General features: G+C 52.3%; 2 protein-coding genes across 3 annotated transcripts in view; one reads left to right on the forward strand and one right to left on the reverse strand.

The window, feature by feature from the left end:
- The window catches only part of CACNA2D4 (calcium voltage-gated channel auxiliary subunit alpha2delta 4), a 116,750-nt gene that overhangs the window by 22,978 nt on the left and 72,515 nt on the right, over nucleotides 1-21,257 (reverse strand). The gene's annotated exons all lie outside the window — the stretch shown is intronic.
- Nucleotides 1,767-20,413, forward strand: LRTM2 (leucine rich repeats and transmembrane domains 2). 2 transcript variants are annotated; one of them, XM_035345928.1, is made up of 5 exons: nucleotides 1,767-1,900; nucleotides 11,884-12,014; nucleotides 13,414-13,576; nucleotides 17,264-17,854; nucleotides 19,712-20,413. In XM_035345928.1, the coding sequence occupies exons 3-5, from the start codon at nucleotides 13,510-13,512 to the stop codon at nucleotides 20,164-20,166; spliced, it is 1,113 nt and encodes a 370-aa protein (XP_035201819.1). In that variant the 5' UTR covers nucleotides 1,767-1,900; nucleotides 11,884-12,014; nucleotides 13,414-13,509; the 3' UTR covers nucleotides 20,167-20,413. The 2 variants fall into 2 exon arrangements, with proteins under 2 accessions (XP_035201819.1, XP_035201810.1); XM_035345919.1 differs by lacking the exon at nucleotides 1,767-1,900 and having other exon boundaries at nucleotides 11,217-12,014.

Here is a 21,257-nt window from a genome sequence, read left to right on the forward strand (position 1 = left end):
GCACTGCCGCAGCCGGCTTTCTCTGGAGTCGCCCGCTGCCGTTCAGCACGGAGATAATAGCCTTCCCTCCACCTGTTCATGCCTCCGTTGAGCATGTCTGCCTCATTAGCTCGTCCTCTGCTTGTCTCTCGTTCTGTCTGCCTTCCCTGGCTTGTCTCTTTGATTATCCATATGCTGTTCTCATAAGGAGCTTTTCTCAAGATTTAATTCTCTGGCCTGCCGCATCACACAAAGGCGTAACAAAGAGTTGCAAGATTACATCCTGGGGCCCGCTTATCAAGATGTACCTTGCCATTCAAAACCTGTTTTCATGGTGCCCGCTCTGATGTTTAAATAAAAACTGCAGTTCCAATGAAAGAACGCGCCAGGGCAGCAGCACGGCCCCGCCGGTGCTTGTCATGTGCATTCCCTGCTCCCCGATTCTGAAATATTCCCATTTTCCTGCCCAAGCCAGCAGTGGGGCTACCCCTCTCAGTCTAAGAAGTCTGCTGAAAATGTTACTTAAAAAATAAGTTTGAGACACATTAAAAACAGCAAAAAGCTGAAATCTGAGGCACTCTGCCTGTGCTACTGAGCCACGCAGGAGTGGCAGCTGAAGTGGCTCAGCAAAGCAGTAATTCTTGTAAACATGAGCTACCGAGGTCCTCAGCAAGCAGGAGAAAGGCAAGCGAGGGGTTTGAGTTCATCAGGACAGGCTGCGGGAGCCTGAAGGAGAGCAGGGACGCCTCGCAGAGGCAGTGGCTTGCATTGGGGTCCCTCCTGCACCCCTTCACCAGCGGGCAGGGGATGCCCCTGCCACTGCGGTGAGGGGAAGGAGTGTGCGACACCCTGTACAACCTGGCTGAGCACCAAACCCAGGGGAGTAAAGCGCAGGTGTAAACGCTCGCCTCTCTCACCTGTTCCCCTCAGTACCACTATTCCCTGCTCCCCGCCAGCATCCCTCAAGTTCTCCCTGAACCCCCAGGCTGGGATGTGCTCCATCCAAGCACGGAGGTGCTACGGCAGCCGGGGCAGGGTGCGTGCAGCCCAAGGTGCATCCAGCCCGGTGGGGTGAGGTCCCCGTGTGCCGTGCCCTGCCTCCTGCTCCGTCTCTGGAGCACGGATGGGGCTGGGGCCCCGCTCCCAAGCCCCACGCTTTCTCCCCCGCAGGGTTCCTCTTCCCGATAGGAACCGCGGCAGACACAGCGGCGCATCTCTTCGCCCGCCTTTCTCTCCGGCTCATTGTGATCAGCCATCACATCAGGAGGGAGGCGGGGAGGAGGCAGTCCGGCTCGGCGGCTCCTCTCCAGCCTCAGCGCCTGGGACCAATCTGCCCGGGGAGGGGCTGGGGCAGCTCCCCCCACCCCAGCACCTCCTCGCCCCCCTCGATCCCCTCGACCCCCGTTCAGCGGGAGAGGGAAGGGAGCAAGGGGGGGAGGAGGGAGATGGAGAGGCTGAAGGCAAGCGACTGCTCCTTCCCCAGCATGGGGTGAGAGAGATGAAGATCTCCCGAGCCCCTTCCCCCGGCCGTTCCGGACCGGACCCTGCCCGCCTGGCGGGGTGATGCCTCGGCACCGTGGGTGCGCGTTGCCGTGCGCGCACCGCTGCCGTCGCAGATGTCCCCCCGGCCATCGCTGCCCTGCGCTCAGCCGCTCCCGCCTCTCGCTCGCCTCCTCTCTCCCCCTGCTTATCACTTACAGGGGATTACGGCCCCTTGCCCACGCCGCCACCTAAGCGCGCAGCTCCCCGGCCCGCGTGGGCCGGCCGGCCGGCCAGAGAGCCTGCGAGCTCGCGCCAGCTAGAGCCCTCGAGGGCTCGCCGGGTGACCGAGGGACCTTCTGCTGGATTTGGCTTTGGGATTGTACAGCTTCGCTGGAAGAGCTGCCTGTCTCACGGGAGGGTCCATCCCAGCCCGAGCACGGTAAGTAGAGCCGTCTCCCCGCCGTGTTTCCACCCCAGCCCCAGTGAGAAGCAGGGGGGCTGCCGCGGGGAACCAGCAGCCTCCCTGGGGAGGGCCGCGAGGTCCTCGGCTGAAGGGCAGCGACCCCCGATGAGGCAGAGCGACGGTCCTGCCGCGGAGGCTGTCGGTACTGGTCCCAGTCCAGTTTCAGGGTGGGCAGCTGGAGGCAACTTCCAGTTGCGAATGGCACCGGCATCCCTCGCCGTGGCTCGGCTGCAGCCTGTGGCTACGTACGATGTGCTGCGGCCACCGGGTACCTGGCAGGTCCCGGTGAGCCCTGCTTTTGTGTCCCCCCCTTGGTGCTGTGGGTCCAGCACATGTGGGTCGCTCACCCGAGCTGCGGTGGCTGGGCTGAGCATCATCTAGGTCTCAGCTGTCTCAGGAAGAGCAACCTAAAATGGAGAAGGGAATGAGGACCAGAACTGCATAGGTGACTGGTCCAGGCTTCAGGATGAGGGGGTGTGTGTATGTGTGAGTGTGTCTACGTGTGTGCATGCATGTACAATTTCACACACGAAGCTCACGGACATCACCACAGGACATGAAGGGAAGGATGTCCTATCACAAGTGGAGCCAAAAATAAATCCCCAAGCTGTTTCCAGAATCCCTGCAGGCTGAGCGTGTGATTTCTGAACTTTTAGCAGGAAGGGGGAAAATACAGCACAGGGAAACTTCACAGCCTTTCCCAGTGTTGTCACAGAGGGCAGATCTGCCTGGGAGGAAAGAGGGAGAACTGCACACATCCCAAAGGAGCTGACGTGAAGCCTCCCACAGATTTCGGCTGAGGCGGGGAGCATCGATGCGAGCGTTAGGGTGTGTGTATGTGCCTGCATATGTACGCGTGCACAGACACGTGCACACATCCATACCGCACGGGGCATCCTGCCCCCCTCCTCCTGCTGCCTGCCCAGCTCATCGCTGCCACCGCATCTCATTCTAATCGAGAGAGAGGTGTAAAATCAGACCTCTCTGGGCCGGGCAGAGGGGAAGCGTGGCGTTGTCACCACAGCCAGGTCACGGCTGAGCAGCCAGGCCCCGGGACCACGATGTGCTTCATCAGGTAGATCGAACGCATCCCTGCTGCCAGCTGCAGGCAGCGGGGCACAGCATCGCTCTGTGCCGGTGCCTGATCCTCCAACAAAGACCTCATTTTGGCAGGAGCTGGGGCAGCTGCTGTCCAGCACGCTATTGCACCATGCTAGGAAGGAATCCCTGAAAGGCAGGGGGCTCCCTGGGAGGCACAGAGGGACTTGTCACGAAGCAGGGGATGTTTCTAGCAGCAGTGAGGAGGGGGTGCCTTGCCGTGATCACAGAGCATTTTTCTTCTGAGCTTTGTCACTTGGGTCTGATTTTCGGGGAGGATCTTCCTCTAACTGCTCAGGGCAAACAACATTTGCAAGGGAATTATTCCACATGAGCAAAAGGCTGGAGGGAGTTGTCTCCCCATCAGACATCAGTGCTGCCTCTCTTGGTGTAACTTGTCCTCTCGGAGGGATTATGGCAAATCTCAGCAGAGGGGCGGTTTGCAGGGAGGAAGGGGGGAAGCCCTCTTATGTAAGTTTTATACCAGATTATAGCTTCACCCTTGCCTCCAGCGAAGCGAATGCCACATGCTAGCAAGGTGTACTCACAGCTTGGGTATCTCCATCCAGCTCCCTGCCCATCCCACAGCTTTCCTAACCCTGACACAGGAAGGGTTTTCTAAGCTCTCCAGAAGCAGAGGAGCCTGCTGGAGGCAGAAATGCAACCCCAGCATGGCAAGGAGGGGAGATCCAGCAGCAGCATAGGGGCACGAAGGCAACTGGATGGATGCACTCAGAGAGAGGCAGAGGCTGGAGCTGAGCGTGGGAGAGCAGGGAAAAGGCTCAAGCCCATGGCAGGGTATTTCTGGGCAGGTCTTCAGTGCCTGTTGCTGATTTAAAAGAGAGCCCAAGCAGCTTCCCTCACTTGCCATGTTTGGTTACAAGCAGCTGCTTGCAGTGCTTGACATCTGTCCCAGTCCTGGGTGGCTCAAGCAGTAATTCAGATGACCATACTGGGATGCTCCTGGCAGCTGGGAAACGCTCAGAGTGCTACACCACGACACGTGCTCCGGTTCGTGGTGGGAAGGAGCTGGAGTTAGCAGCCTGGGCTGTTTCTGTCCCTGCTGCAGGCTCTCCAGCATGAAAACACTTTGCAATGCATACCTGATTCCTGCCGTGGCTTTACTGAAAGGCTGGCTCACAAAAGTGCTTTGTGTGGCTCGGGAGATCCTCATACCAAGAAGAAGCACTTCTCTGTATATACCAGTTCAAACGCAGGCTGGATAGACTGAAGGGAAAGTTGCTTCTTTTACCTGTGAGGTATGGGTTTACATAAAATATGGTTTTATTCACGCTGCAAAAACAAGCACTTGAAAGTTAGGAAATGCCAGGATTCAGGGCACCATACCATTTGCTGGGTTGCAGTCCTGACTGGTTGGATCTCTGTATTTTCATGAGGCTGCCTCATGCAGGGCACCACGGTGCTCAGCGAGTGAAGCAGGGGGTTGTTATTTTTTGGTACTGAAGCGCGTGCCTCTTTTATTTGTGTACTGCCTGTCATCCCAGCCCCACGGGCAATACATCAGCGTGCATCGTCTCGTGGTGTTCTGGAGACATTTGCTGCTATAGTTGCCTCACAGATGACAGAGAATTTGTGCTCCTGATGAGGCAAGAGAGAGTGCTTGTTTTCCTTGCTGTTGAAGGGGAGAGAGGCTTCTCCCCTCGCCAGCCAGCGGAGCAGCAGCAGGTGCAGGACTCGAGCTTGGGGCCGCTTGGCTCTCAGTGCCACTAATTCCTTCAGACCGTACCAGTTTAGTGGCGAGGCTGCCAGCATTTTGGAAAACAGCTGTGAGTACTCAGCAGTTCTGCAAAATGGCCCCTAGGGTCTCACGCTGGGCACCCGCAAAATTAGGAATGTACAGACTGTGGCCAGCTGCCAGCGCGGTGGTTTAGTATCTTATGCTGACCATATAAAAATAGCCTTGTTTGTTACAACATCCTCATTGTTAGCCTGAGTATCTTGTGTCGTTTGCTCTGAGGATGGCACGGGGCCCTGAGCAGTACCTGCTCGGGTAAGCAAGGCTCTGCTGTAACGCATGAATTAAGGCTGTGCAGGTATTGCCTCGCTTCTAGCTACCTGCCCTTGCAAGCCTAGTGGCATATTCTTTCAGATAGCCATCTTTTTAAAAATGAAAATAACAAAAAAAAACTAAAGTCCCCTCAGATCTGAAGACATACCCCAGGCTCAGCAAGCCCTGTAGCACGGGGCTGTGATGTGTGTGCTGGCCCAGACGCCCCCGAGGATCCTGGCTGGAGCTCAGGGCTGTGATTGCTGTCACCACATCTCGTCGAGCTGTGGGCAGTGTTCCCAGCTTGTGCAGAGCGTAAGCGTGTCCCAGCGAGCCTCCGGCACCCTTCGAGCTGCAGGCAGCAGACTGGACCCTGTGCGGTGTGCATGGACTTGGCGGGGATGCCCCTCTTGGATGCTCTGGGAAGGCGATGGGGGATGATGGGGTAGAGGGAGAGGAGCTCCCGGCTCTCTCTGACAGGCAGCGCCACGGTACTCGGGCCGCAGTGGCAACCAAGTGAAACAGATCTATGCAACTCACGAGGGCAGAAAAATAAATCAGCGAAAGGTCTCATTCAGAGTTCAGCATAAATGCATCATGTGTGAACAATAAGAGTCAGCCTTTCCTTGGGAGGTTTGCCAGGAGCCGTGTGTGTGCTGGGTCCCTCACGGTAAGAGCAGAGAGGATTTTGCTGCTGGTGTCCTGTGCTCTGCCCCACCACTGCACACGCATGGATGACCCCCGCCCCCATGAACACAGCAGGGGCACAGGCTCGTGGAGTGAGATGGCAGTGAACTTCCCTCATCCCACAGTGTTTTCTACCTCCTCCTGCTCCAAATGCCAAGGTGGGAGGCCGCTACCCTTGCAGCCGATGGTCTGATCCTGAGGAACCAGCAGCCAGGGATGCGCAGCCATGGTGCTGGGTGAGGAAGAGTGGGAGGGATGCTCTCGTTCAGCAGCTTAGGTGGCAGCAATCCTGCATCACATTGGCTTCCCCACCAGGCACTGTTTCAGCTCCCAGAAGCAAAAGTAACAAGAGTCAAGCACTGGGAAGGCTAGTGCTTGGGGGCCTGACACATACAGCTGATGAAAAAAGGCAAAACCAGCTCCTGGGCTACTCCAGACAAGAATGGTAGCAGATAAATAGGTGTGGGACACTTTGCATGCATGGCACCACCCAGACTTGCAGAACCTCACCTGACCATAGGAACTAGGAGGCACAAGCAGAAAGGCCTATGTCTGAAGCACTTTGGTCCAAATAAGACTTAAGAGGTTTCTTGGTGTTGATCTGGAAGACTTCTGATTTGGCACTTCGGCTGCACTGTTTGACAGATGTCTGTCTCTCCAAGGACACAACCATGAATGGATGGCCACTCAGCACTTGATAATGAAACTTATATTTTCCTATCTGGCTGTTAAATTGACGCACCTCCATTTATGTGAGTGTGTAAATGTCATCTCAGACAGGCTGGTACCTTCCCTGTTATGGATTGGCTGCACCCTGTCCCTAATAAGAGATCCGAGGAGAGCACTGGCTCATCTCGAGCTTTCTGAGCCCTCACAGAACCCTTCACAAACATGGGCCCATACTCTCCTTCTTGAACACAAGCCAAAAAAAAAAAAATCCACACAAGAAAGAGATTAATTTTGGTTCCAGAGCACCACCCAACTAAGAAGTGTGAAGGGGATCTGCGTGTGGGGTGGGGAGGGAGATGAGCACCACCGAGCTGGGATTCTCCCACCGAGCCGCCTTCTCTCCCGCAGCCTGTCCCTGGGGTACGCCACCCACCCGGCACCCAGCCGCAGGGGAGGCTTGGCAGGAAGGGGGGAGAGGCATTTTAAATGCCAGCAAGCTGGGGGATGCTCGTGGGGTGTAGGAGAGGGACTGGGAGCCGAACTGAGCCTCCCTCAGACCTGCTGAGCTGGGAGTGGCCGCAGTCCTCCTGCCAAGGGCTCGGTGCACGGATTAAGGGCCTGAGCTACTACTGGCCACGGGATTAACCCCTGTAGGAAATTAAAGTTGTAGAGAAGGCTCTTCGCAGCTGAGAGAAAAACTGGGATCTGGATTAGAATTGGCAGTGCTGGTGACAAGCCACCACCCACAGCCAACTGTTCCCGGCTGGATCAGAAAATGTTATCTCAGTCTTCATGCAGAACCCCCCTCCACATCTCACTTGGTTATCAATTTTTGCCAACAGTGTGAGAAGAACAAAAACATCACTCTGTGGCAAAAAAAAAAAAAAAGGAAAAAAAAAGAAAGAAAAAAGAGGAGGAAACTGGGTAGCCAGCTCACGTGTCTCTCCTCTGAGCCCCCCTCCCACTCCCTCACCCGCTTCCCTTCTCATCTGCCTCCGTTTTGCTGAAGGAAGCACGCACGTGGTCTGTCGCATTCAGTAATACTCAGAGAAGATGCTGGCACACACATGGCTGGATTTCTTCCTGTCAACTGCCCCCTCAGCTCTCCTCCTGCTGCTGCTCTGGGCCTCCTCCATATGCCGCGCTCTCGCTGTGCTGGGACTTTCCTGTCACTCTCGCGTTGGATATCCCGGTCTCCCCACCTGCTTCCACAGCCTCCCAAGGAATCCCACTTCTCCACAGCAGTCTGGGTCTTTCCCACCAGTGCTACCCCCTGGGATGCTCTGTGCTTTCTCAGAGGCTTCCAGGAGGACGGATGTCCTTGGGATTTCCAGCCCCTCTGACCTTTCGAAGCCTTGTTATTGGGCGTTGGTCAGGGAGACTTGGGATGCAAATGTTTCCTGGTTAAGGTATGGGGTGAGGAATCACGACATCTGGCTCCTCTCCCGATTTTGGTGCAGCCCGGTCAGGCAGCTCTGGGGAAGCCCTGCAAAAACTCCTTTATTCTGTGTAACTTTGCTAAGCCCTACAATTTCTGCTGGATAGGAGAGCATTCTCAAGCTCATGTGATTCTGTGCAAGCACTGCACTTGGCAGCTTTGAAAATCTTGAGCTGGGAACTGATGTGAGCCCACGATGAAGTATCAAGGGCTGGGCAGCTGATATTTCAGACAGCCAAATTCAGCAGTCATTTTTACTTCTAACATAGTTTACCCCTACTTGAAATGGGGATGAAGTTGACCTTTCTTGGCAGCATTTGGGGAGGGAATGTTTTTTAACACCAGCCACATTTGCATTTCAGAGGTGCCTACACATTGTCATTTCAAAGATCAGAAGCTTTTTGACCCCTTCACATCCCAGAGAACAGGGTGAGGTTTATTCACACCGAGTCAGGAATGTGGCAGATTCCCTTACAACACTGAGTGGGTTTTGCATGCTTTGTACTTACTTTACAGCTTTCTGTATGAGGTGTTTTGCTTTGCTGTGATCGATCGCTGCAAGTCAGATGGCACCATTGCTTGTGCAGCTGGGTTTCTGGTGTGAATTTAAAATGTGCTTTCCATTGATTGTGACAGCACAACGCTAATAAATCCTGAACACGTGTTAATAAATCAGCAAGCGTTGGAAATGAAGCCCCCAGCTATTTAGCTTCCGGGCTCACTTGGGGCAGTGACACACACTGTATGTTTCTACAGTGCTGCTGAGCTTGGCTGCCACGTCTGGGTGCCTCTTTTGCAGTCCAAATAAACAACAAATGCGGAGCTGCTGCCGAGACAGTGATGTTCAACGTGAACTCTCGTGGTCAATAATTTGCTGGACTGACCTAGGTCTGTTGAGGGACCAAGAATGGGCACCTTGTCCATGCCATCTAAACCCTCGTGTGGTACTGCAGAAGAGTACAACTCCCCGTTAGGATTCATCAGCCAAGTTGCTTAACGAACTTCCAGTTGCTGTAATCAGATGACATGGCTGATGCAGCTCCCTTCCCTCTGTGTACAGACTCCTGCCCTCCGAGCACTGATGGAAGAACAGACATACAACATGCTTTAACCACTGGGCTCTGGGGTACTGCCGTCCCCCTCCATTATGGGCGACGGCAATAAAACAGGAATCCTAGAAGCAACAAGAAAAGGAGGGAAAAGGGATAATCTTTAAATGTCCTCCATGCCCTCCCTTGCACTGGTGGTTTTCCGATAAAGGCTAGAGCAATTCAGCATTGGAAAGGGACTTTACCATCAGTCATCGGGGAGAGCATGGGGGAGGGATGAACGTCTGCTTGTACTCTCTCATAATTTATCACCGGCATCTGTTGCAGCCTCTGTTACCTACCCTTTCATAATATGGGTCACCCACATGCCCTGCCGATGCTAGTAAGCCAGACTGTTAAAGGAGTCTGATCCCCATGCCGTGATCCAAGCGTTAGTGCAAAGGACTGGGAGAGAGAATCAGAGACAGAGGTTGCTGACTGGCTGCTGACAGAGCCCTGCTTGTGACTGTGGCTCCTCCCAGTGACACGCTGGGACAGTCACCTGGCTCCATACCTCAGCGTCCCTGCTGGGAAAATGGGAAAAATTTGGCCACCTACCTAGAGCAGAGGCACTACGGGCTGCGACCGCAGCTTTACTTCTGGGGGTCATTAAGCACAAAATAACAGCAGCAACACCTACAGCCATGGTAAAAGCCCTTCGTGAAGCAGATGGAAAGCTTTGGATAGCAGGTGTCGCAGAATCTGGAAGTGTTACTAAAGCAGTATGTGGATGCGGTATACAGAAACCCTCCCCACCCTCACAGCATGCTCCTTGGGACCCTACTTGTGGAAGCTAAGGCTTTAGAGTGATACTGCAAACATTACTGGTGTCTGGGCAGGGAGAAGGGAAGAACACAACACTGACAGTTCCTGCTGTAACTTTTATGCCCTGGCAAGTGCTGTAGAGTCATTACAATCTCCCCAGCATCCCCCCCAGTAAAGTTCCCTGTTTAAGCTAATAAGGGGAGTCCTCTGGGAAGTCTGACAGCAGGCCAAATGTCCAAGTGGCACTTCAGCTCAGAGTATTTTTGGCCACTGGAGCCAACGGCAAGAAATGGATGATTTCATTCTGCTGCTTTGAGCTGAAACTAAAAAAGTCGTGTTTCACTGTCCTATACCAAACGGCAAGAAGAAAAGGCCATCACCAGCCCCACGGGGTACTCCGTTCATCTCTCCAGAATCTGGAAGAGAGATTCAACTCCAAGCATGTGGAAGAAAGCTCTGGACACCGTGTCCCATGGATCATAGGGCATTCAGCTGAGAAGTTGTTCCAGGGAGAAGGAACCATCCAATAAGCCCAGAAGAAAGATTAACGCTGGGCTTGTAGAGCCCCTGGGAGACTTCAGAGCATTTGGAGCTCCAGCCCTGCATGTTGGCATTAAGCTCCCAAACACATCAATCCCACACTAGTTCAGAATGGATGGCATGGTGCCTCTCCTCTTGGGTTGGGGCACTCCGAGGTCTGGCAGAGCCCCCACTGCTGGAAGTGTCCCCAGTTCTAAGGCTGAAAGCAGCCAGGCAGCTTTGGTGATGCTCTGGAAAGCTCTGGGTTGTGGGCAGGTGCTGGTTGCCCAAGGACTATGAGGTTCCCAGTGCTGCATTTGCATCCGGCTGGTGCTCTGCAGACCAGCAGGCATCTCTTGGACCACCTGACAACAGCTAATTAAGTCAGAATTTAAGACAAATTAGAGAAAACCTTTATGTATATATATATATATATAAATCCTCTCTGCCTCCTCACTCTCTCCTGGATGCAGAATATTAATCACCAGGGGCACAGGTCTAACATGCTTATGGGCAATGCACGCATGAGAGAAACTGGATTCTTGGTATTAACATCTCTACTTCAAGGTAAGAATGCAGAGGCTCACTGGCCCTTTCAATTCAGCGTTCAGGAACCTCTACCTGTCCCAGAGCTAATGCCCTGCCCCCTGAGCATATGCTATGCTTGGAGAAGCAGGCAGTTCTGTGCAAGACATGGATCTCCCTAAATATGGGTCACCAAAGTCTGAAGTATGTGTGCTAGCCCAACTCTGCGGACGTGTTTGTAAATGTAAGCTAGATTAGCAACTCCATCTGCATATGTATATGACGCTACTTGCCTTTAAGCCTTAGAAGCGTGTTTGAGTGCACAAACGCGTGGATGCTATCTATGGGGCAGGGAGCGCTGTGTTTGTGTGACACGCTTTTAAAATAATCATGGGCTTATCGAGGCGCCTCCATCTTTGTGCATGTTGCAGCGCAGGAGACAGCATTAAAGCCTGAACAGGTGTTAATCACTATGCACTGTAATAAATTCTAAACATAGGGAAAGGGCTTATTTATACACGTCTGTTCCTCCCACCCTGCACTCGGTGCTTGAGCCCCGGCACTGCTTCGCAGGAACAGGCGCCTGCGAGGTACCAGGGATGAGCACGGGAGCTGGACTCTGCCTGCCAGAGCAGAAGGGAGCGGGGGCACAAACCCTGACTCCTTCAGCACCCTCCTGCCCGGGTACACGGGTGCTGCCCTCGGTCCCCCGGGGATGGCGTGGCAGAATCGCGCAGAGCAGCAGCAAGCGGGGGGGAAACACCAGCCCCGGGACCGAGCGGGGGCCTGGGCTGAGTGAGGGGGGGTCGCAGAGGGAAGCGGTGTCACGAAGCACCCAAAGGAAGCTGTTTTTATATTTTTTTTTTCCAAAAGCTTAGCCCCCCTGCTTGGAGCTCAGCCAGCTGATACAGATGGGGTGTTACAAAACAGAGCCAAAAGGCAAGAGTGCGAGGAACAGAGCTATCTATAACCCAGACAAAGTTAGATGGAGCGAAGGTGGGGAAGAGGGAAAGACAGAGCGTGGCAGGCAGCCCCTGATGCTGAAAGCCAGGACGTGATCGTTCGGCAACAGGATTTGGGAGTGAGCGACTCCCGCTATCCAGCAGCCAGATAAGGCTCTGTGGCTGTCAGCTTAACTCTGCCGTTTATTCCTGTGCTGTAGGGAGTTAAATAGAGCACACGGAAAGCCTGCTGCCGGCAGTGAAAGTCTCGCAGGGAGAGGGAAGGAAGAGGCAGTAACTGTGCAGTGCCCGGGGAGCCGGGTGGAAGTGGCAGTGGGCAGAGCCCCTCCAGGTAAGTGCTCGCGGCTTTTCTTTGCCCTTGTTGATACCGGCAGCCGGAGAGAGGAAGACTTCAGGGTGGCATTCAGGGCAGAGCCATCGGTACGGGGATGCTGGAAGTCTCGTTCGCAGCCGGTGTGAGCACTAGCACTGAATGGGGACAGCTATTTGTTGAGGCTTCTCCTTCAGCAGGGGCTGCAGGAAGGCACCCAGCTCCGCTTTGGGAGCGGGGGGCTGCGGTGGGTGGGGGTGGATTGGATTTGGTGCCGCAAGAGGCATGCCTCTATCTGGTGCACTGGCATTTGGGTAAACGATCTAAACAGCCTCGCAAAATGTACTAGTCCAGGCACCGAACCTGCTCATCTGTCTCACCGAGATGCTAATTTAAAAATCCCCTGGAACCTGGGGGAGGGGAGCAGCTGGCACGTGTGTGGGGAGAGCATCCCGGTGGGAGTGCAGTGCCCATCTGAAATAATGGCTACGGATGCTGCCAGAGCCCCTCAGACAGGACGGAGGATGGTTTATTTCTGTGCCCTGGTTGAAACGTCCATCCAGCTGCTGCTGCGAGGGTGGGTGGCATGTCAGAGAGTGCCCGTGGGTCAGGAGGGTCTGTGGTGTTTCCCCTTTTCCTGCCTGCCTGTACCCAAAAGGGAAGCGGGAGGGTAGGAGGGACCTGTTGTCAGTCACTTATTGTCAGGGGAGAGTTTATGGTCTTTGGGTTTCTAATTAGACTGAGCATTTTTCCTTCTTCTAATTAAGCTGTAATTCCTCTCTTTTCAACACTCCCACTCAGTCTCCCCCGCCCCAAGTCCTCCCTTCTCCTCGGAGGCTCGCTCGCTCCTCAGCTCCTGCAGTTGCTGCGGCGCGAGATCCCCCGGCTGAAGCTGTGCTGTGCTCAGCCCTGCTCTAGGCACCACATCCATTTTACCTTGAAACAGAGAGGAAGCACTGGTGGGAATTACAGGGGGAGAAGCGGCTTGGCAGCCACCGGTGCCCAGACCTCGTGAGCCCGAGCGTGTGTCAGGGGTGCACAGGTGGCACCAGCCCGCGTGGCAGCGAGGGGGAGCGAGCTGGAGATGGCAGCCCCGGCAGGGTCACCTCAGCCGCTCGTCAGGCTGACCTTGAGCACCAGGCTCACCGAGCTACCGCAGCAGGCTGCGCAAGCACAGGCTTGTCTCTTCGGCACATATGAGAATTAGGCCTTACTTCCGTACCGCGAGGGTAAAAGTGAATTCGTGTTGTGCCTTCACTGTGCCACACCTCCTGCACCATCCCCCAGCTCTCCTCCCAAATGGGCATTAGGCCTCAAAGGCGAAGCTAGCGGGGAGGGGAAAGGAGAGCACCGAGTCCAGCCCTGGATCCTGTGGCCAGGGAACTGAATCCCACCCGTTCTGCTCTGCTCTCCCCTCCAGGACCAGGCAGGCAGGCTACAAGGTTCACTCCTGCGCTCTGTGGGGCCGCGCGCCAGGCTGGCTGGTGGATGTGAAGACACGCTGGAGAAGACAACAATGCTGCCTGCAACTGCCAGCCACCGGTGGAGGAGCAGGTTCCTCATGAGGTGGCAGGAGGCTTGCCGTAAGTAACATCTACTCGGGTACTAAGTACAATGATCCTCTTTGTCAAGGGAGTGGAAGGAAAATAGGTCGCATCAGGGTTAAGAATAGGGGAGAGGGACAGCTAAGAATGGAGATGTTTGAACTAATTCCTAATTCCTTTAGAGGCCAGGCTAGCTGGGAGGGAGAGCGAGGCTTTAAAGCTGAAGATGGGCTTAAAGTGGGACAGTGAGTGATGATTGCTTCTGAATTCCAGTGGGCCTGACAGGTGAGAAACAGTGAGACAGATACCACCGCACAAAGATCTACCCTGAGCGTTTCTCAGATCGGCATCATGTAAGCTGCAGCCTCCTCTCTGCGCTAGGGCTTTGCACGTGGGCTGCTGAGCAAGGCTCCCAGCTCTCCGTGGCAGAAGAAGTCATGACAGATTTTAGAAGGGAATACAGGATGCAAATGCAGAATTCTCCTACTAGGCACTGCCACTTGTAGTGAAAATCAAAGAGTAAATTAAGAAGATACGCTTCAAAATACATTGTAAACCTTCAGCCTCTGCATCTTCTCAGTGGACCAGGGCATCTGCTACAGCATTCCTGAGCGCAGAGCAGCACTAGGGTGATGAGGGCCTTCAGGGGATGTACCGAGCTTCAGAGAAGCACCTGGGGACTACAGCAGAGGAACGGGAGCACTTGGAGAGTGCACATCACTACTGCATGCCCAGGCAGCTGAACAGACCCATGGTTTCCCTTGTTCCTGCAATCCCACCAAATTTGGGGCTGCCACTGTAAGAAGCTGGGGGTATTATGTCCTTCTCCAGAAAACAGGCATTTCTGTAATCCATCCTCACAGACCGGGCTGCTGTATGAATTATTTACAATGAATGCTACTGAGTCTTGACTTAATCTGATATTCCTGGATCAGCTTTCTGCCACCTACTAGAGTCACCAAACACCACACAAAGTAACTTCATCTTCTCCTAACACAAAAACAGACACTACTCATCCTTCTGCAGGGCTGGAAGAGAGCTTCAAGGTCGGCCTATTGCTTCCCTCTCTTCCTTGTAAAGCTGAATCCTCACCGGTGCAATGGATTTCTTGGTCTCAGCTCACACTCTAGAGGATGCATCTCTCACAGGGACCTAAAATAAAATCAAACTTTCCCCTCTCTGTAATTTTAGTACAATGTTTTCAAGAGCACAAAGCAGTATACAGGTAACAACAAGACATTTTTGGCACATCCTTTACGGCTGCAGAAACTTGGCCAAAGTCCAGTTCCTGAACATAACCACAGCCAGATGCCTGAGACTTTGTTCCTACCCGCCACTGGTGGCACCCCACAGCCACGCAGCCGGGGGCCAGCGGCAGGTAGGTATTTTGAGAGATAAGCCCTGAACAGAATGCCACCTGTATCGCATTACACAGTCTGCTCTTGCCTTTCTCAGTATACAAAGAAGCTAAGTGTTATCTCATCATCACAGCTGTCAATCTGTTATTAATACTGTACTTTTGTTAAGCGTCCAGGAAAAGATGGGGTCACTCGAGTGACTCATGTCTCTCTCTCCCCTCCCCACTCTAGCTCTCATTCTTTTAATTCTTTTCCTACAACAAGAGAGCGATGTATTCTGAATGGAATTAAATATCGCACTGCACCAGTTCACAGGCTATCATCTGCTTTCATGGCAGTCTTTGCTGTTAACCCCAACCTTTGCATGACAAGAAAGCACAGAGGTGCCCAGGAGAGGGATCTCTCTTATATTTCACTATAACGATCTATAATTACCATTAAAAGAGCAGACTGGCATGGCCTGGGCTAATGTACACCTGAGATCTCAATTGTAGGGCAGAAAAATCTCTTGAAGGATCTGTGAAAGATGGATGAAAAAACAACAACAACAATAACAGGCAGAGATACTCTCTCTGAACACTTCTCCCTTGGCCCTTAATAAAGTCATCTATCTTAGGAGCAAACCGTGTAGTTCTCCTTAGGCTAACAGTCCAAAAATCTGCCAACTCTCACAAGGATCACTGGGAACACAAAAGGAACTGAGACAGGATGACAGGACTTGAGGATGAAGGCAGCATCACCAGAGACAAAAAAAAAAAACAGGCTATGGGGCAGACTAAACTCCAGAGACAATGGCATGAGGGAAGAGTGAAGAACCACGACTAACTGCAGAGCTGTTGCAGCCAGAGCTTCTCCACAACATGGGTCTCCACCAGCTCTCTCTTCTATGGCAGTCTTTTCAGAATTCTCCTTGGGCCAAGAAATGAAACACTTGTTTATTGTTTCTTGGGGAAAAAAAAGCAGGAATGCAGGCAGGGCAGAGGAATGTAGTTTCCAGTCCAAAAAGGAACAGCAAGACAACAAATGCATCCATTTTAGCCACCATTCACCCCTAAAGATAGCCATGACCAAGCAACTGCTTTCTCTGAAGAGGAGTGATAGGGCGTGAAGCAGAAACAAGCCTGCTTCAGTTATAGTCAAATATTCAAACTCGTCATCCTAAAAAGCACAAGGGAGCTGAATTTGCTTCCCACATTGAAGCAATTAATCTCAATTCTACAAAAGGAATTAGGATGAAGGATGCAAATGTTTTACATAGTCTGCTTAAACAGAACTCCCACTCCTCTAAAGACAGGAGGCACAAAGCTTGCTTTCTTGTTGCTGATGTTTCCTTGTCACAGAAAGGAAAGTTTTAAAAGCTGCTGGCTCCCAAGGAGGGTTGACAATTAGAGCCCTGACACTGCTCGCAGGACCTGAACCCATGTCTGTGAACCGTGAACCCACGGTGATCCAAAAACTGCTGTCTTGTGAAGTTCCAACCTTGCATTTGAGGCACTGTAGGAGAAAGGGGATGCATGCTAAACCCTTTTCAAACACCCCTTTCTTCAATTACAAGGCTGCAATGTTTTTCTCATTTCTCCCCTGCTATGGGTAATTTTGGGCAGAAGAGATGGTTGTGGGACTATTGCTGTGGGACTCAGAAACTACTTCGAGAGCAATAGCAAGTACAAAGTGTTCAGTGGCTTAGGTCTCATTGTAACTTCCTAATAGCTTTCTTGGTCATACCTTTGTAATGTAACCTAATTCATAAAGAAAGTCTTTTGCCACAAGACCCACATAAGATGTTGTAGATACGGAGAGCAAATGATTTAGTGGCTAACTTAGACTTGAACTTGACGTCACAAAGATTGTGATCCAAAGCACAGGATTAAAACTGAGATGTTGGTTGCTTAGCTTTGAATTTTCTTAAAAGTTTTTCATTCATGCTTATTTCTTAAAAAAAATAGAACTTCTTAAACATATACTAGTGACTTGTCTCTCAACTCTGACTTTTTAGAAGTAGCTGTCCTTTATCAGAGGTGGCATCTCCCACTGCTCTCTGCTCCATCCTCTTCTGACAGGATCCAGCTCTGGCAGCAAAGTCACCTGGGATGCACTGTCCTTACCTCTGTGTGAAACTAGGAGGATATTTATTTACTTGCTCATAAAAAAAAGCTCTCAGGAAACTCGTGCTGCCAGGGTGCAGGCCGGCAGCAAAAGATCTGTCTGTGAGGAAGCTTATTTCACTCAGGGCACTGTGGTGAAGAGCCCTCCTGTGAGGGTTGTGTTGTAGCCACAGCTGTGTGCAAAGAGGTGATGGGTGAGGATGGGAAAGCACTGCTCTAACACATGCGCTCTCTCTCCCTCTCCCCCGCTTTTCACCTACCAGTGCTCGGCTGCTGGCTGTCGCTGTGTGCTGCAGAGTCCTTCTTTGCTTGCCCTTCCTCCTGCAAGTGCAACAGCGGTAACCTGGAAGTGGACTGTAGTGGTTTGGGCCTCTCCTCCATCCCCTCAGACATCCCCACAAACACCAGGACCTTCCTCTTTCTCAACAACAAACTCAGCATCCTGCCGGGACCGGTGTTTTCCAACCTCTCTGCCCTGCAGAGGCTGGACCTATCCAACAACTTCTTGGACCAGCTCCCTCAGAACATCTTCAGCGACCTGGGGAACCTGACGGAGCTGCAGCTGAGGAACAACAGCATCCGGGCCTTGGACAAGGACCTGCTACAGCACACGGCCCTGCTGCGCCAGCTGGATCTCTCCATCAACGGCCTGGCCCAGATACCCTCGGGCCTCTTCGATGACCTGCCCGCTCTCCGCTCCCTCTCCCTCAGGTCGAACCGCCTGCAGAGCCTGGACAGGGTGACCTTTGAGCCACTGACCAGCCTGCAGCAGCTCCAAGTTGGGGATAACCCCTGGGAATGCGACTGCAACCTGCGAGACTTCAAGCACTGGATGGAGTGGTTCTCCTACCGAGGTAGGTGCTCGCGCAGCAGGAGCGGAGCTGGCAAGCGCTAGTTGTTCATGGAAAGGGCAGAAACACGGGCGGACACGTCCGGCAGATCAGGCTGACCTGAATTACCGATCCTAGCCGAGGAGGACAGCGCTATAAGGCTAGGAGACAGTGCAGTGCTGCTGCACTTCATACAGTAACGCTGCCAGGCTCGAGAAGCCCTCTGCAGCCTCAGATTCCCCACCTCCTTGTTTTGTTTCTAATCCCGAAGACTACTCCTTTTTGTGTTTTATTCTTTTTGAGGGGAAAGAACTTTCCTCAAATAACTTCAGAATTTTATAAGTTCCCCTCGCCCTATCTGCCTAAAGAGAAGAAATGCTTTTCAAGCTTGAAAACAATTGTCTGGTTCTCTTCCTTACGCTGGGGGAAATAAAAGCTGGATTTGGCTGCAAAGCATCAGGTTTGCTCTCAGCAAAAGGACCACAGGAAACAGTGCCACTGAGGACTTACAACTAATATTGGCAAACCCAAACACTCAAATTAACAAGTCAGTCCCTAGGTCAGACTGGCTATAAATTCCTTATCTCAAAACAAGCATATTTTGACGCGTTTGTATTTCCAGCTTTCCCCTGAAGGCTAGGAAGGTACCTATCATTGTGCAGGAATCCTGACGGACTGACATGATTTCAGGACCTGCGACTCAAAGCAAAATGGCTCATTTTACAGGAATGACGATTGAAGGCCTGACCGTCTGTCACTGCACCAACGAGTAGGAAAGGGTCTCAAATCATGTGGATAGCAGCAGTCAGCTGTCACATCCCTGCTGATCACAGCCATGCTGAACATGCTGAAAAGGAGATTATCTATGCCTATGGCTAGACTGCAGTCTGAAATATGCATGTGTGAGAGCAGAATCAAACAAGGATATGAGTACCACTCTTTTTTGTTTGTTTGTTTTCATTTTTGACTCTCATATCACACAATCCATAAAAAGCATAGAGTTAATTTTTTTCCCCTTTCAAAAGAAATTGCCCAAACTCACTCAGGCATTTGTTTCAACATCTGTCACTATTTCCACTGGGGGGAGGGTGGATTAGTTGTTAGAAGATGGTGCTGTGTGCCCATTGTTATTTTGAGAAAGACAGAGCTTGGTCCTACCTTTTTGCTTTAATTTCTCCTTTTCTAAAATGATTCTGCTGACACGTAATTCAGTAAACAGCATTAGGCTGACTTAACAGATGGTTTCAGAGGGCTTTTGTGTCTTGGCCTGAAAGATGCCTACACAGGTATCATGAGCTACGAGCTCTACTGTCAAGTCCCACCTAGGTAGAAGCATCCCAGCAAGCTGCCATGGTCCAAGCCACTCCAGCAATGGAGGACTAAGGCATGCCAAATGTCTCTAAATCAGGCAAAACAATCATTTTAAAGGATACCACATGTGCTCTTTCTGCCTGGTGAATGGAAGTGCAGCCATTCCTCCCTCCCTCCACCTTTCACAAGCACTGTGGATCTGGTGACACATGGGAGGCCTGCAGCACTTTTTGAGTTTGTTCTTACCCCTGAACTCTAGAAACATCCTGTGCTAGGCCATGGCTGTCTTTTGGGGCAGGGAGAAGCTCTCTGAATACTCTTTTTACTCGGTAATGCATTCACACGTGAGGCACTGGATTTATGGCTCCAAGGCTACAACAAAGCAGTTCCCCACTTGAAGATCGTAGTGCTGCTGTGCCTGACCTGAGCAAGGCAAAGCCTTGCCAGGTGCGAATGCAGTCACAGGGACTTACCTCACCTGGGGATCTAGCTCTGTTGTCTTTAAATGCTTTACCATAGCACTGCATCAGGATGAAGCTTGGTTCACTCCTGTTATCTCTGTTGGGACAGGTGGGAAGATCGACCAGCTGGCGTGTACCCTGCCCAAGGAGCTGAAAGGGAAGGATATGCGAATGGTGCCCATGGAGATGTTTAACTACTGCTCACAGCTCGATGATGAGAACAGCTCTACTGTGCTGGACAATACTGGCCCACCCTGCACAAAAGGAAGCCCAACTCCTTCCAAATCTAAATCGGGCCCAGAACCAGAGGTGGAGCCCAGTGTGGGATGCCCTCAGAAACAGCGATACAGGCCTGTGAGCGTGCGGCGGGCTATTGGCACTGTGATCATCGCAGGGGTGGTTTGTGGCATTGTTTGCATCATGATGGTGGTGGCAGCTGCTTACGGTTGCATCTATGCCTCCCTCATGGCCAAGTATCACCGGGAGCTGAAGAAGAGGCAGCCACTGATGGGTGACACAGAGGGGGAACATGAAGAGCAAAAACAAATCTCTTCTGTGGCATGAAACTCTTCTAGGAAGGAAGGGACAGCAATGAACAAAGGTACCTGAGAGCAGTCAAGCATGGGGTCCTCCCAAGATGCATCTTCCCAGACAAAAAGACAGACTGTGCTATTGCTCCACTCACCCAAGCAGTGCAACATGCTTCTGGGGGGTCAGGGCACCTGACTCTAATCTCTGTTCCTCTGCCCCAGGCCCATTTTGTGCCCTTTCACCCGTGGGCCCAGACAAATAAAGTAGAGTCAGACCTCGAGTGCTTGCTGTGCCTCATGCTCTCGCACAGAGCTTCCCTCACATGCCTGCTGTGGAGGCAGCCGGCACCTTCTGGGAACCTGTGTCATCCTCTCAGCTTCAGTCTTGAGTTGTCCTGTATCCTGTCAAGAGCTGTCTGCAAACAGAGAGAGCAACTCTGTGAAAGCTTGTGTGAGGAGCAGGACACCAGAAGTGTCCATGCCTCATCGTTTAGGGTAACTGCTGCTGTGTGATGGTAACTTGCTGCCCACAGTATGGCTAAGAGCACATCAGAAGGGAGGGAAGGTCCCTTGGGGGTGACAACAGTCAGAGGGAGATTTTCCATCGCTCTTTTAAAGGTGGAGATACCTACATCACTAACACGCTGCCAGAGAGCACAGTGTCCCCCTTGTTGCTCCTGGCCAACTCCAAATCTGCCAGCGGCCACATCATCTGTTACAGGTGCACAGACAGAGAGCCATCCTCCTGTACACGCCTCCTGACTCATTCTGATCCTAATGCGTGCACACAGCCTCAGCTCCATGCAGCCAGACACCTCACCTGTGCGTGCAGAGCCACATGTGCACTTGCTGATCTGCCCTGTGCATGCAACCATGAACACATTTAGCCACTGTACCTTACTCTTAGCATAACACTGCACAGTACCTTCTGCTTCAGATGAAATACGTGAACTCTGCCACTGAGGAGCTAACACAAACATCTCACCATAGAGCAGAGCCAGTGAAAATGGGCAGGAGAGGACAGAGAGAGGCAGAGTTATTCAGGTTAGAGCATGAGTCAGTGGAAATGACTACACAGCATGAAAAAAATGGCATTTTTGTTATCTTTTTTATGTTTTCTGTGAT

The sequence above is a fragment of the Oxyura jamaicensis genome, chromosome 1 (genome assembly GCF_011077185.1).
Source record: "Oxyura jamaicensis isolate SHBP4307 breed ruddy duck chromosome 1, BPBGC_Ojam_1.0, whole genome shotgun sequence".
NCBI lineage: Eukaryota > Metazoa > Chordata > Aves > Anseriformes > Anatidae > Oxyura > Oxyura jamaicensis.

What these genes read in the sequence shown, in the direction of transcription:
- LRTM2 (XM_035345928.1), top strand. Translation starts at nt 13,510, where the DNA reads ATGCTGCCTGCAACTGCCAGCCACCGGTGGAGGAGCAGGTTCCTCATG. An exon ending in GAGGTGGCAGGAGGCTTGCC is followed by an intron (nt 13,577 to 17,263) that starts GTAAGTAACATC and finishes TTCACCTACCAG; the next exon opens with TGCTCGGCTGCTGGCTGTCG. An exon ending in GGAGTGGTTCTCCTACCGAG is followed by an intron (nt 17,855 to 19,711) that starts GTAGGTGCTCGC and finishes CTGTTGGGACAG; the next exon opens with GTGGGAAGATCGACCAGCTG.